The sequence below is a fragment of the Vicugna pacos genome, chromosome 20, assembly GCF_048564905.1.
Source record: "Vicugna pacos chromosome 20, VicPac4, whole genome shotgun sequence".
Lineage (NCBI taxonomy): Eukaryota > Metazoa > Chordata > Mammalia > Artiodactyla > Camelidae > Vicugna > Vicugna pacos.
The window spans coordinates 23401295-23417948 of NC_133006.1; the positions used below are offsets into that span (position 1 = coordinate 23401295).

At 33.0% G+C, this 16654-nt stretch overlaps 1 protein-coding gene across 1 annotated transcript; it reads left to right on the top strand.

The window, feature by feature from the left end:
* Positions 1-364: 364 nt before the first annotated feature.
* Positions 365-15007, top strand: LOC140687870 (uncharacterized). The gene is made up of 4 exons (XM_072945818.1): positions 365-383; positions 2115-2135; positions 7507-7533; positions 14178-15007. Exons 1-4 carry the CDS (start codon positions 365-367, stop codon positions 14927-14929), a joined length of 819 nt encoding a protein of 272 aa, XP_072801919.1. The 3' UTR covers positions 14930-15007.
* Positions 15008-16654: the final 1647 nt, after the last annotated feature.

Here is a 16654-nt window from a genome sequence, read left to right on the forward strand (position 1 = left end):
GAGAAATGACAAAAGAAAGATAAACAGAATAAATAGTAAGAAGAATGGATATATTAAATACTTGTGAGTCCCTTAAATAGAGATCAGAGCTCAGAGATAAATTAAAAAAAAAAGTGGAATAGACTATCCTATCCCAACACCCTGAAGGAGTTTGTAATTGAATGTTCACAGAAACAAAAGAACTAGAGTTGTTCTCATAGCAAAGCAGAGAATACTGAAACATTTGCCCAAAATCTGATTTGGGAGTTTGGGCTCTACCTTAAGAAATCATATATGACATTTCTCTAAAAATAAAATGAATAGGAGTTGAGTTACTAATCTGGATGATTATTATCTAAATTGTTTCACTGTGTTATTTTTAGGCATGACTTCTCCATCCCCTGGTAAGTATTTTTAATCTAAATTCTAGTGTTCTCAGGTATGTCTAGGACCCTTTCTTGCACTAGCTCTTTTTAATTCCATTTATAAAACTTTGAGACTTGTGTGTTTCAATTTGAATTTTTAGAAAATAAAAGCCCAATTGGGAAGGGCAGGGGTGGAGGAGCTCGAGGTGGTACACAGGAGGAATAATGAGTATCCTGGGAATGATTATTCTGGCTTATCAGCCAAAAATAGTACATTTTGTGATTAGAGTCTGAGAGTAAAGGCAGAGAGAAACAATAAAAGAAATAAGGTTAAGTGAAAAATCCATGTAGCTGTGCTGAAATAATGTAAAGGTTGAACAGAAGTGATGTGGGGTCAGAAAGGGAAGATGAGAGGGAAAACAAAAACTTACATTAATTGAGCATGTTTAAATGCTAGATACTTCATATATATTTTTAATTAAGTCTCAGGACAATTCTACAAATCACATACTGCTTAGAATCATTTTATAGATGAAGAAGCTGAGACATAGTAGAGTTTAAAAAAAAATTATCAACTGCAAGCAAACAGCTTGAAACTAAAGACAAAATGAATCAAAAGTGCATGCTCTCAGGCTCTGTTTTAATGTTATTTTTCTCCTTCACCCTTTCCTCCACTCCCAATCCCCTTTCCACCATGGGCATGCACTCTAAAATGTGGGGAGTATGGGTATACTACACCCAACCAATTTTCTTGTAATGGATCCTTAGCTGCCCCCATCTCCCTAGCACCACAAACACTCTGATGAACGTACTAGTGTGTATCCTCTTCTCTTCCATTAGATTTATTATTTTACCTTTCCTATTTAGGACTTTCATCCCCAAAACCTGGCTCTTCCCACTGTACAGTCTCCTATAAAGAGACATAGGTACAGTCTGTACTACATGTTCTTTTGTATGTTGAACTTACATCTATCAGTCTCGCATCTGTGCAGTTTTGGTTTAAACGACCAATTCCTTTCCTAAACTGTTCAGTCTTTCAAAGTCAGGCACAATGTTCTTATTATGCTTCTATCACCAGCATCTTATGTATTAAGAAACATTTATTAAATAAATATCACCCTTTTCTATACACTCAGGGAAAAGGTAAACTGACACAAGAACTATAGTCAAACAAACTTTGATTCCAGTCCCTGATTGGACACTTACAAACTTGGAGACTGTGACCAAATTAAAACCTTCTTGTGTCTCAGAGAAGAGCTGAAAAGATGAAAAAGAAAATAAAGGAAATGAGAGTAAAATAGTGTATAAAAAGCTCTGAAGGAAATTAAGTTTAAGAAAGAAACTTAGGTTAATGTCTGGGACACCAGTGCCAAATAGTCCACATGGAATTCTGTGACACATGAGGTTAAGATGACCTCCAGTGCACCTCTGCCTAGCTCATATCACATCACTACCAATTAAAGCTGCTAGAAACTGGGAGAGAATAAAAGAGATAATGTTAGAGATTAAGCTACTTAATCTCTCTGTGACCAGTTTCTTGCTCTATAAAATTGGAATAAGAGTTCAGAACCCATACGATTAAATCATTTAAATGACAAGAAATACTTCAAACAATATCTGCTATCTAATCACTTATGATTACCAAATGTTGGCTATTAGTATTGGATGTTTGGATGCTCTAAGTGTGTCATAGCCCAAAGACATTATCAAGATCTTTACTCTCCCCAGTGACAAACCCTCTCATACTCACTTCCTTGTATTTTATTTTAGGAAAAGTTGTAAAATCCACAGGTAAGTTCATTTTTCTATTCTTTAATTCAAGGAAGAGATCCAGGCTGAAGATATAAACCTGGAATTTGTCAGCATATAAATGGCATTTAAACCCTTGAATCCAAAATGAGAACATCTAGGAGGTTAGTGCAAATAGAGAAAAGAAAACGAGGCCCTGGGGCCTTCCAAAAGTTAGAAATTGAGAACTCCGAGAGGAGATCAGAAGAAACATGAGGAGTGAGTGAGGAGAACAAACAGTCTCCAGAGAGAGTAGTGTCCCAGAAGCCAGGGGAGGAAATGCTAAGAAAGAAGGTTAAACTATCAAAAGCTGCCTAGGGGTAAAAGAAAGGGAGTAATGCCAGAAGCATAGGGACCACTCTTCACTCATTCTTTCTTCCATATTCACAATCCTATTCATTAGTTGGAAATTTTTTAAATAACTGTCAAACAAAATAAATAAATAAATACAGCCAAACATTGAAACCATGTTATCTCTTCTCTGCTTATCCACAGTATTCGGTATCGAAACTTTCAGGATTTTAAAAAATTAGATATGAAACAACTCTTAGAACAGTAATTTGAGTCTTAATCTCCTACCAGTCAAACCACACTGTTTATTTCATACTATTAGGTTTAAATGATTAGTATGTTACCTAACTGTAAAAGTTTTCCAAGTCCAAGTGAGAATGGGAAGAAATTCTAACATGTATTCACAAACTTTGTGACAGAGAGTCTGGGCCCAAGAAGAAATGATGACCATGGAATGGGATGAAACTCCCTTTGATAAAGAGACACTGATACAGGCTTGTCACTTGGTGGAGAGACTTCAGAGGGACACAACTGTGGTTAGTGGCTGGACCATGAAGTCGTAAAACACTTTCCAGCTCCGAATTTAATACTTTACTCACAAAAGACTTCATTTTCTGAGGCTAAAACATCAAAGTAATTGATGTAGCACTTTTGATGTTTACTGGATATTATTTTTATTCTTTTTTTTATTGAAGTATAGTTGATTTACAAAGTTGTGCTAGTTTGGGGTATGCAGCAAAGTGATTTAGTTACACACATATATATAAATCTATTCTTTTTCAGATTATTTTCCATTATAGGCTGTTATAAGAAATTAAATATAATTCTCTGTTAATTATTGGGTATTACTGTAAAAGACCCTTGGGGAAAGATTAACAATGAGTAAATAAACACACAAAAGACTGACAAAAATTATTTGCTTGTATTTATATTTCAGCAAAACCAGCTCCACCTTTAAGTAAGTTATCTTGCTTGTAATTTTCATATTACTGTAGTGATACATGATGTAGGACTTTTGTTAAATTGACAGTTTTCTTTTTCAATAGTGCAAAGCTAGCATTTTACCAAATTGTTGACAATGTCTCTGAAATTTAGTCTTACTGAATAAACTGAAAAGGACTTTGTTAGGTCAACTGACTTTCCAATATTAAAAAAGTTTCAGCCAAAGAAAAGGTATATACCAAGAAATTTGGGGTGAAATGAATTGGAGTCATGAAAAGGAAGCTAGCCAGAGAAATAAGGAGGCAAAAAGCAAAAAAAAAAAAAAAAAAAAAGGAGAGCTCATGAAAAGTGGAAAAGTGAACTTTTTTAACAAGATAACTGTAGGTTTGGTGTTTCTTGCATGTCGTTTCAAAAGATTCCCCAGGGGAACCTTAAGTCCAATAATAGGCGAATGAAATGAGCTAACACTTACTTGTTTTGTATTTCAGGGAGAGTTATACCACCTACCAGTAAGTTCATTACCCTATTTTTTTTCTTAAAAAAAATTTTTTATTGAACTGTAGTTGATTTACAATGTTTCAGGTGTACAGCAAAGCGATTCAGTTATACATATACATGTATATATTTCAGATTCTTTTCTATTATATGTTATTACAAGAAATTGAATATTATCTTATTTATAACACTAGTATATACTGGACTACTATAGGTGAGATTTTATTAATAGATTTTTCATTTTCAGAAGATCAAAAGTTAGAGTTGTTGGTGATTAACTTATAATGAACCACAATGGTTTGTAGAAAGAATAAACTGATAAATATATTGTTATATCAAGAAAACTGATTTGTCTATTTTTAAAAGTTAACATATCCATACTAGGACAGAAAAAAACCCCATTTTAAAATGAGATGCAATGGAAGCGAGAAGGAAACTTGTCACAGAATTAAAGGAGGAAGAAGGAACTAACTAAAGAGATAACTAAGCTTTATATGCATTACATTGTGTCACTAAAAAGACAGAAATTTGAGAAGAAGGTAAATACAAGAATGATTCATATACTTATGTTTCTGCTAAGATGTCCAAAATAAAAGATAACTGTAGCTAGTTTAAAAGCTAGGTATTAAAACAACATAAAGAAGTATTTTGGGTAGGCCTAAGATAGTAGGTCAAACATTCATTCTCCTTTACTTTTGTTTTTTGAAACTGTTGAGAAAATTTCCACTAAGTTACTTTTCTGTGACTAGTATCCGGAAAATATGTGCATGAAGACATTTTCATAGATAAATCCAACTATGGCCATAATCAACTTTGCAAATTCCAATGTTATTATTTCACTTTCTATATTCACTTCACGTTAGTGAGCCTTCTTTATAGATCACTAACAATTTGCAGGAAAGCTTAAAAATACGTATTGTGAGACTACATACCACAAAACAAATAAAAATCCTTTTCAAAACAAAATGTAAAAGGAATCTATATAGAAGACAAGAGTCCAGTTTTGAAAGAGAAGTAGAGTGATAGGTAAAACTTCAACTAATGCAACATCATACCACCTTCCTAAAAGATTTTAATATTTCTTTGCCCTCCATAAGAAAGGTAAAGTACACAGAAAATATCCTCTCAAGAGAGTCCCTTCAAATAGACCACCAAAATTCTGGGATTAATCAGATATTAAAATGATCTTCCATTAAACACAGATAATCTCAACTGTTTTGAAATTCCTTTGACTTTTGTGTTTTGGAACACTTTTCTAGAAATTGCATGAGTGACAATTTTGTTCTAACATCCACACACCTAGAGAAATTTCTTGATTGAATATATTTTCATATGCCACACATTACTTACATCTTTATTTTTCTTTCTGTTTTAAAGTACCTGCATCAACCATCAGTAAGTTCCTTTTCAAATCCTAAAATCTGTAGAAGGTAAGCCAGTTTTACTCCCTATTGCTATTATAGTGTTAGTAGTCTAAAATCTCAGTGCTCATATTTCTATACACTTTCTCTGGGTGATACAGATAAATAACTGATGATACTGTAAAAGATGAAGATCTATTAATCAACAATTAATAGATTATACCCATTATGAGAAATATTATTATCAAACCAGTTTTGATATTGCACCAATGTGATACTCATAAGCATAAAAAAAAGAGATAAGGAAAGTTAATAAAAGTACAAAAAGAAGAACGTAGATTAAGTAGTAGGACTTCTTGACAGGTCCAAAAATAGTATAAACCTATGACAATGGGCAAGAAAACCATAGCTAAATAGGCTCAAGGAAGACAATTTGCTTTGCCCTTAAACCAGAGAAAAGGAGCCCTCACTCCATCCATCAAGTCTTCTCTTAGAATACAACAGAGGCACCAACAACATCAACTATATAATCAGATTTCTTCAAAGCAGCAGAGTGGAAATGATACCTTAGATGCTAGTGCAAGTTTGACCTACCAAAACTGTTTGTGCCATTTTTATAGGTCAATAATTTTTCTGTTGACAATCGTTGAAGAACATGTACCATTAATTTGCCCAAAAGAAAATTCAAACAGTAAACATATGGAGAAATATTAAGCACCAACAGTCACTAAATGAATTCTAATTTTAACTACTATAGTGTATTTCTTATATGTATTACATGATCATAAACAAAAATCAAGATGTTATAGTGAAAAAATAGTTTTTCAGGTGTGTTTCTAGATTTAATTATCTTTAGATTTAAAGGTAAGTAACAAGTCTTCAAAATAATTCATTATTTGTGTGTTTTAGCCCATAGTTTCAATTTGGGCATTACTAAGGATATGAAACAAATGAAAAGAACATGATTTCTAGAAATATATTTACAAGTAAGTAAATATCATGGCTAAAATCGAGAAGAGAGTCCAAATGCCATAGAAGAATTGGTGTTTAATATGATAACATATGACTTTATAACTAGAACTAACAATTTTTTTTTCTCTGAATCAGGATTTGCTGAACCAATTTGTAAGTTTTTTTTCTTTTCCTCACTATTATGTCTTTCAGTTTAAATAACACTCTGAAAGTTATTCCTACAGTTTTTTATTGAATATAATTAACATATAACTTTTATTAGTTTCAAGTGTACAACATAATTCAATATTCATTCATATTGTGAAATGATCATCACAGTAAGTCTAGTTAACATCCATCACCATACATAGTTACATTTTTTTCTTGTGTTGAAAAAGAAAAAAGAAGAAGTGGTATATACGTACAATGAAATATTACTCAGCAACAAAGAAAGAATGAAATTTTGCCATTTGCAACAACTTGGATGGACCTAGAAAGTATTATTCTTAGTGAAATAAGTCAGGCAGAGAAAGATAAATACTCTATATTATCACTCATACGAGGAATCTAAAAAATAAAACAATTGAATGAATATAACAAAATATAAACAGGCTCACCAATACAGAGAACAAACTATAGGTTACCAGTGGGGAGAGGGAAGTGGGGAGGAGTGAGATAGGAATATGGAATTAACAGACACAAACTATTATGTATAAAATAAATAAGCTACAAGGACATACTGTATGGCACAGGGAAATATAGCCATTATTTTGCAATAATTTTAAATGGAGTATAATCTATAAAAATATTGAATCACTATGTTGTACACCTGAAATCAATATAATATTATAAATCAACTATAGTTTAATAAAAAAGATGTTGTGGTATAAAGGTAAAAAGAAGACCTAACAAGTAAGTTACTCTTCAGTCCTGAGAGTGTGAATTTTATGTCTCATATAGGACCATCCATCCCACTAGAAATCAAATTAACTGATGCAAAAGTCTTTGTGCTTTATTTTTTTAATATTTTTTTAATTTATTTTATTTTATTTTTTGAGGGGGGAGGTCATTAAGCTTACTTATTTATTTATTTTTAGAGGAGGTACTGGGGATTGAACCCAAGACCTCGTGCATGCTAAGCACACGCTCTACCAATTGAACTATACCCTCTCCCCATGTTTGTGCTTCTTGAATATTATTTTATAAGACCCTCACCAGGAATATTTACAAGGGAAATGTGTTGTATACTTAATAGCTAAATAATAATAATAATAATAATAATAATAATAATAATAATAATAATAATAATAATAATAATTGTGTTTTTATTTTAGCAAAAACCTCAACCTCACCACTTCCTAGTAAGTACAATATTTTATAATTCTACTGATGTAGTCTATTGCTGCATGCACAGATCTGTTATTAAGCTCTATGGTTGTTATTTTCCAGTGGAGCAAAAGTCAAGAATTTTACTCTTTCTGACAATTATCTTGAAATTAAACCCAAATGATTTATAGAAAGAGTAAATACAGAAGTACACTATCATTTAGTCAAGTCAACTGACTTACCTGCAACAAAGAAGAATGTTCTTACTAGGGATAAAAATGAGTTGGAGCTGAGAAGAAAAAATAGAGAAATATATGGAAGAAGAATAATTTTTTAAATACCTTGATAAATCTTCTAAATCTGACACACAGGATCCAAAAATTTAGCTGAGTGTTTGAACAAGTAAAGAGAATAAAAGAATGGACTATATCCATGTTAATTCTAAGATATCAAAATTAATAGAATAGAATCAATTAGGATTAATATTACAAATAGGATGAAAAGAGAAATCCTGAAGAAAAAAAGATAAATTAGATGGGGAAATGGAAACAGCAAAGCGCAAAAGAATCAAACTGACTATATTGTATCTTAATGAATAGAAGAAGCACATAGAGTTACCATTGACCCAATTCATACTAACAAAAAGACTTGTACTAATAAGAAAAAGTATTTTTTAAAAGTAATGGATCACATGAGCCTAGATTTTGTGGTATCTGAGGATAAACAGCTAAAGATTGTCAAATATTCTAGACTAAATTTTAAGAAAGCCAACTTCAAAAGTTCCAATTATAAACCTAGAAGACTGCCATAGCTTGAGAAATTATGGTTCTCTTCAGTAAAAAAGAAACATTTAAAAACACTGGAGGAAGCTTAGACCATTTGGCCAAAAGTATGTCAGATTTATTGAAATGGACATCATGTATATGAAAAAATTAGGCAATATTGGTTCCAAGTCTGGCAGGGAAAAAGAAACATTCACAAAGTCATGTAAATGGAATGTTTTCCAGTGCCATCTTCCTCTGATCACCATGTGGGGAAGCAGAAGAAATTCCTATTTCTATCCTGCCCAAAAGTCTTGTCTCAAATGATGCTATTCAAACTAAACCATGACCAGACCACTTCACCTCTTGCCTCTGCTGAAAATTCCAAATTTCAAGGTTTCATTTCTCAGAGGTTCTTCACTTCTTCATTCAATACCTTCTTACAGAGGTATTATAAAGTTTTTAACAGTTTCTGATAGGTCTCCAATTCTAGTACAGAGTGAAAGGAGAGTATGGAGCATGTTCCCCTCCATTTCCTCTTCCTGAAGTACTATATGGAATGGGACTGTGGCAGCACAGACACAGAGATGGAGAGGGTGGGGTTTCCCTCTTGATTAAGGATAGTATTAAGACCATAGTCCACATTTCTGACCATGGCATACTAAGATATATGTATTTATATTTATATTTCCATTTACATTTATATTTTAGCAATATCTAGTAGTAACTACACACATATTATTTGCATTTTCCAGTTCCTGCAGGAAAATACCATTTCTAATATTGAAAAAAAAGGATGTTTCTACATAACCCTTTCTCTCCTCATTCACCATCCAGTTAAGTTATTGATAATGTTTTAAAGGACATGATTGTCAGGAAGAATGAATGGAGGAAAGAGAAGAGGAAAGATGGATAATGGAAACTAGAGGAAGAGGGTACTTAATGGGGTGACCCCAAAACAATCTCCAAAGAGTTTTACCTCTAGACTGAAGGGGAAGAACACACTGAAAGGGTTTCACTCCACATTATTTTAGTTGGCTGACACTATCGAAGTTATGGAGACACCGTGCAGAGCCTTTCTAAAGTCCCTATCACACACAGTACAGTACAACCTAGTGACTTGGAAGGGTTGGTTCTCCCTAAAAGTCATACATCTAAAGCTTACAGTAAACGCTTTGAATAAACTAGGTTGTTCAACAAAAAATAACCTGTTATTTTGTTTTCCTTCCACGGAACCTTCAGTACCCACTGGTAAGCTCTTTAATCCTCAGTTCCAGCATCTATAAAAACATCTTTCTCAATATTTTCTGCACTCACTAATTTCACTTCTAGATATTTACCCAGTAACCCCTTAACTTCTTGATTAAGTCTGAAAACAGAGATTTCACCTACCTAAGACAAAAAAAGTAAGCAAGTAATCTTCTAGAACTGCTTCTAGTAAGTTGTAGGCAGAAACTAAAAACTAAACTACCTGAGTTTAATGAGGAGCAGGGGAGAGAATTAGAAAGTAAAGAAGATGCATAAAATTCAGTGCAGCAAATTTTTCAAAAGGAGACATTTGAACAGTTTCTGATAGGTTTCCATTTCTTATAGGGGCTGAGAGAAAAAAAGATGATAAAAGCCACTTATGTCTTCTGCCTCCTCCTAAAACTCTACCTTGAGCAAGGGTATTCCTCCACAGACACAGACACAGAGGGCTGGAGCTTCTTTCCTAAGAAGTACATCTTTATAACCATATTCAAGAGCCTGTGACCAAGTCACCTTTGTGTTTTTATTTTACAAAAATCTGTAGTAAAATCATACCCATGAACTCACATTATTTTCCCCCTAAACTACAATTTTGTTGTTGTTCTTTCATAGTTTCTAGAGGGAACCATCATTACTAACACTAAAGAAACCTGATAGTATAATTTCCACACTTTGTTTATTATCAAGTTGTTAATGGTGTTATAGGAAAAACATATTCCCTTAATTAACTGAAATAACAAAGAGAGGAAAATTCTCCTGGTAAATACTTAAATGCTTATCAACAACAGGAAACCAGCAAGATATATAATTTTTTCTAGGTACAGTGAACAATTCTAAGTGTTTATCTTAAAGAAAGATAATGTGGTTGTTGAGGCCAGTTAATGTTGTACTTTCTATGTCATCCAGAAGTCTAGTTCTCTAGACAATGTCTACATTAGAATTAGGCATGCAGACATGTCTAATTCTGTCAGCAAGAGGTGGTTGTTGAAAAGTCTGAAGCACAGTGATGTCAACAATGTGGTGGAATAGGAGGTCACCAGCTTGCTTCCCCAACACAAACTAACTGGTAGACATTCATGGACAAATGTGACTTTTGTGGAGATTTGGGATCCAGGTAGTAGGTAAACCCCAAGACTGAGGATAGCTGCTTTGAAAAGGCAGGCCCACTTCCTGGTGGCAATCTCACCAAACATGGTTCTATCTGCCAGACCAAAAGTAGCCCCAACCCTCTATGGACTCAGCCCTACCCTGCTTGGCCATTGTCCAGCAATTTATGATTAGGTAACGAGTATGCCTTTAACATATTTAACAGATCTGAGGCTCAGAGAAGTGATTTTCTACAGGTTGCCTAATTGCTAAGTGATAAACCTGAATTTCAAACCAGTTCTTTTGACTTCAGATTTTGTTCTCTTTTTTCAATGCTAGCCTGCTTTCTAGGAAAATGCAAGTCCAAAGTTTGGAAGTTTTGGGAAGTCCTTAATATTAATCAATATCTTCCATTATAGTGGAGGTGAGGGAGAGTAAGAGGTACAAACTTCCACTTACAAAATAAATGAGTCACATGTATGAAATGTAGTGTGGGGCATATAGTCACTGATAATGTAATATCTTTGTATGGTAACAGAGGTAACTAGACTTATTATGGTCATCATTTGTAACACACAGAAATATCAAATCACTATGCTGTGTACCAGGAACTAACATAGTGTCATAGGTCAATTATACTTCAAAAACATACTTATAGAAAAAGAGATCAAATTTGTGGTTACCAGACAAGAAGGTAAGGGGAGGAGGAATTGTATGAAAGTAGTCAAAATGCACAAAGTTCCAGTTATAAGATAAATAAGTACTAGGGATGTAATGTACAACATGGTAAATACAATTAACACTGTTGTACGTTGTACATGAAAATTGTTAAGAAAGTATATCTAAGAGTTCTTATCACAAGGAGAATTTTTTTCTTTTTCCTTTATTTTATATCTATATGAAATGATAGATGTTCACTAAACTTATAGTGGTAGTCATTTCATGATGTAAATAAGTCAAATCATTATGCTGTATACCTTAAACTTATACAGTGCTGTATATCAATTATATCTTAACAAAACTGGAAGAAAAAATAATTTTTAAAAATCTAACTTTAAAAAAATCAATATCCTCCATTATAAAGATGTTTCATATCATTTTTTAAATGATTATTAGGTTATTTATATGCATTAAAAAATAATTTTTTTACTTTGTAAACTAACATCCTACAGTGCTCTCTTGAGCAACAAGATTATTTTCTAAGAATGATATAAAACACAGAAACTGTAATTTAAAAGTTTGATTAATTAGACTACATCTCTTTTTTATCTTCTATATTAAAGAAATTACCAAAAACAAAGTTGAAAAGCAAATAGAAATTTGGAAAACAAAACCACTTATACCAGAAAAATATTTTCTCTCTTGAATATATAATGATTTCTGGGGGGAAAATAAATAAATAAAGCAAAAAATAAATGCTAAAGAAACAAAACTACTAGTTAATAAAAAACACAGATAAAGAAGAGCTATTTTTTTTAATCTATCAGTTTGTGAAAGATCAAAGATATTTACAGAGAATAATGTTTTTAGGGTTTGGCCACATTTCTATTCCTATGCCCCATTTCTTTTTGGGTTTTTTTGGGGGGGTGCATAATTAGGTTTGTTTTTTTTTTAATGGAAGTACTAGGGATTGAACCCATGACCTCATGCATGTTACACAGGCACTCTACTGTTGAGCTACATCCTCCCCTCTTTATGCCCTATTGATATTAAGGTAACTTGGCTTTAATGTTCAAGAGTGCATATGGCAATATGTTTCAAAATACAAAAAGTGCACATACTTTGTCTAAGAATTTATACCTCTAGAAATGTTTTCTATGAAAAAAAGAGCAGCTTTTCAAAGGAATATACATTAAGTGGTTTATTGCAGGATTATTTATAATAATTAAAACTTGAAAATAATACTTATTAACAGGAGGTTGTTTTAAAATTGAGATTATATAAATAGAATATCATGTAAACACTTAAATGATCATATCAATCAATATTATTGACACAGAACCATTAAATATTTTTTTAATTAAAAGATCACTGTAGTAATTACTTTTTACAGTAAAATTTCCCTTGTGCTACAAATAGTTAATCTCATGTATTTGTCACATACTATTTTAGCAATTTTAAAAGACATCGATGTGCTTTTTCTCCATTTGTCCTCACATAACTCTGTGAGGTGAATATGGCCAGTATTATTAACTTCATTATACAAATAAAAAAGGTAAGATACAAAAAGATTAAGGGTCTTTGGGAAAACCACATAATAAATAATAGAACTCAAATATTTTTTAACTCCTCATCCAATGATCTCTCCACTATCCTGAATTCAGTCCAACAAGCCTTCTCAAAACATGAAACAAGACTATTTCACAATGTCCACATTCCAGGATGGAAACCCTGTTTAGAATGTTCTTCACAGTTATCCTCTCCTATCTCTCTACCCTCAACATCACCTGTCCAGTTTCACAAATTATAAATTACTTTATTCTTCCCACAACTTTCAAGCAGCTGTGTGTTCCCACTGCATAAATGTTAACCTTCCTTTGCTAATAAAATACAGAAAGGTTGGAAATGGGTATATGGGGGTACCCAGTACCCAAACACAAAACACCCACCTAGAATTCAGCCAAAGGGAAGAGCCAGTTAGAGGGTATGTCATCCACAGGTACAGAACCAACTGAATAAATCTGAGTGCTGAGTATCTGGAACTCTTATCAAGGGACACCACTATGAAGCACAGCATGAGGCCTCATTAAATTCTTGACCCACTCCCAATTTGGGGAGACCCTTAACTCTCAAAACTTGCTTAAATTATATTTTCTATCCCATTTCAGTAACTACTGGTCCTATTTCCTCTATATTAAAATAAGGAAAGGGTATTGAAACATGACAGAAGCAAACACTCAAGATCAATAAAAAGATAAATTAATAACAAAATGTAACTAAAAGAATCTGTATTTCAGTAAAATAATCATGCTTTACTTTTCCTATTTATAAAAACATTAATTTTAATTTGCTATGTATCACACAGCAGTAAATATTCCTATTTTTAGCATAGGCCCTACAAGAACCAGATGTTTTTTGACCTTAAGTCATGCTATCATCTCTAAATCACTTTAAATGCAGACTCCATGAAAACCTGTGAGATAACTAAGGAAAGTTCCAGCCTCACTGTCTCTCAAATTACTAGTTTAGCAATTCTTATCACTTAAAGGGAGATGAAGCTTCCTTAAGAAATCATGAACATTATATAATAATATAATTTTCTCAGAAAAAGTTCTCCTTTTCAGTTTATATCTCTAATAATTTTAATCATACACTCTAGCCATATTCTACTAAGCAATTACCAATTCCTTTGTGTTGTATTTTTCCCTTTTCTCAATTCAATTTCTGAAAAGAGTCTGCATTTCAATGACCTCTTATCAAATCCTTTGTGTGTATACAGCTTCACAAATTTTATATTATTGGGAAGACAAATTTATTGATTCAAGCTTAATGCAAAGTAAAAGTGTCTGATAACAAAAAATGCAAGCAGATAAAAATTACTTAAGATATGAATTATGCACTTATATGCTCTATTATATTTTCAGGTAATTTGAGAGAAGGTTCAAAAACAGAGGTAAAAAGTGGCACTAGAGAAACAAGGAATGCTATCTCCAAACAGGATATTCATTTAAGAATTCAGGCAGTCCCACCACAAAATAGCCAAAGTGGTCCTAAGCACCAACATGAAAGAGAAGTAGGTGGCCCTGAGGAGACCTATGAAAAGGAACAAAAACAGAAAACTGGAGTGAAAGTTGAAGAGCTTCCTGGGAAAACTCAGAGTAAAGAAGAGAAGAGAGAGAAAGACAATGAAAGGAAACATACTAGGGAGGACATGGACAAAGAAAAGAAAATAGATAAGGACCAACCAAATAAAGGGGATGGTGAAAAAGATAAAGGTGAAAAAGGGGAACAAAGGGTGAACATGAAAAAGAAGGGAGATGAGGACAGGGAAAATAAAAACAAGAAGGGAGATGAAGACAAGGAGGAGGACCAGGACAAGAAGGGAGATGAAGACAAAAATGAGCACAAGGACAAGAAGGAAGACGAGGACATGAAAGAGGACAAGGATAAGACGGAAGATGAGGACAAGACAGAGGACAAGGGCATGAAGGGAGATGAGGACAAAAAGACAGAGACAGAGGACAAGAAGGGAGTCAAGGACAAAAAGGAGAGCAAGAATATCAAAGGTGATTCTAAGAATAAAAGGGACAAAACAAAAATAAGTAAAGAGGAGAAGGGTATAAACCAAAAAGAAGATTCCAGGAAGAAAAGGGACAGTAAAAAAAGGTCACGTTGAAGAAAAATAGCACCAAATTTTATAAACTAATAAAATAAAATTGAATAAATTCACTCCAACACATCAGCTTCAAAACTAGCTCCCAGTCTTCTAAAGTATCAATTAAAATGACAGACTCCTTACATTTTCTTTAGCCACAAAGTTTCTACTCCTTTGCTTGCAATCTGGCAAAAGACCCTTCAGAAATTTTTTTCTTTTTAGGTCTCTTAGTCTCAAACTTCAGCTTCCAAGTGTAAATTTTTCAAAATGTATGTGCATGATGCATCACTGTCAGGAAATTACAATTTTTCTGAAATAAAATTCTGATTAAAGAAAAGTAGAACTCTTTTTCTCAATGAAGTATGGAATTTCCCTGCCTAATCAAATAGCTATTTACTTAGTCCCTACTAAATGCAACATCCATAGAGGAATACAAAAATATCTTCATGAAGAAGATAAATATAAATGAAAAGACTAAAATAATGTTAAAAATATGAATATCCAAAAAATGATTCTGAGCAGTAAATACAATAGGAAAAATTCAGAAGAGAAAAACCTCTTTGTTTTGTTTGTTTGTTTGTTTTTGGTTTTTTGCAGGGGGAGGTAATTAGGCTTATCTATTTATTTTAAAAGGAAGTACTGGGGATTGAACCCAGGACCTTGTGCATGCTAAGCACATGCCCCACCACTGAGCTATACCCTCCCCTCTGAGAAGAATCTCTTTGGACAGAGGTGATACATGAAGGACTTTAACAGGCAGTAGAATTTGAGCTGGGCATCAGTAAAAGACAGGAGTTTTATATTGTTTGAGACTGTGGATTAGTAATTCCTTAACAGAGTATAAACTTTTTGAAGGAAAATCTGTTTCCTACCATTACCTTTATCCTCAGTGCCTGTTACAATCTTTACTAAACTGAATTGACTGGGAAAGGAAATGAGGGAACAAAAAAGAAAAAGGTTAGACATGAAAAAATGTATTCTAAATGCAGGGAGAAGAGCAGAGAATTTGTGTGCAGCAAAGTTCCCCAACGTTTAGTTCCCCAGACCACCAATAATGCATAGAATGATTTCAGGTGGTACACAGGTAAATATTTTAATATAAAACTTGATATTTATTATTACATGAATTAGAAAAAAAGGTGTATACAGTCCATCAAGCCCATGATTTTGAAGAAATTATAGATTAGGATGAGACTAAGTAAAATGATGAGTCAATTTAAAGAAAAATACTGAATAAAAAATAGTACAGTTTGTATGTACTTAGATACGGCAACAATTATGACAAGTGGTGGGATATGAATGAAATTGGCAAACACTGAGGGTAATAGAAGAAAATAAGGTTGAAATTAAAAACCAGGGTTCTGGAGGGACTTGGACTTTTATTTCATTTATTTGATAGGCAACAGAAATATAAGCTGGGATGTCTTTCAGGAAGAGTAATTTGGTGGTTTAGACATGAGAAAGGATGAGAGATCAGTAGAAGACTATTGTAGTGATACAGCCATAAAAAGACAAGAGACTAAATTAATTTGGAGGTGATGAGAATAAAATGAAAAAAACAGATGTGAAAATTATCTTGAAAGAGAAATGAACTTACTTTGACAACTAACTGAATGTATATGACATGGAGAACCTCAAAGATGATCCCAAGGTTTTGACAAAGCTGGGTAACTGATAAGATGAAGGCACCAATCATAGAAGGAGGGAAATTCAGTGGGAAAAAGGTAAGTTATTTGTTAACTGTTG

What these genes read in the sequence shown, in the direction of transcription:
- LOC140687870 (XM_072945818.1), top strand. An exon ending in AAAAGTTGTAAAATCCACAG is followed by an intron (nt 2,136 to 7,506) that starts GTAAGTTCATTT and finishes TTTTTATTTTAG; the next exon opens with CAAAAACCTCAACCTCACCA. An exon ending in CTCAACCTCACCACTTCCTA is followed by an intron (nt 7,534 to 14,177) that starts GTAAGTACAATA and finishes TTATATTTTCAG; the next exon opens with GTAATTTGAGAGAAGGTTCA.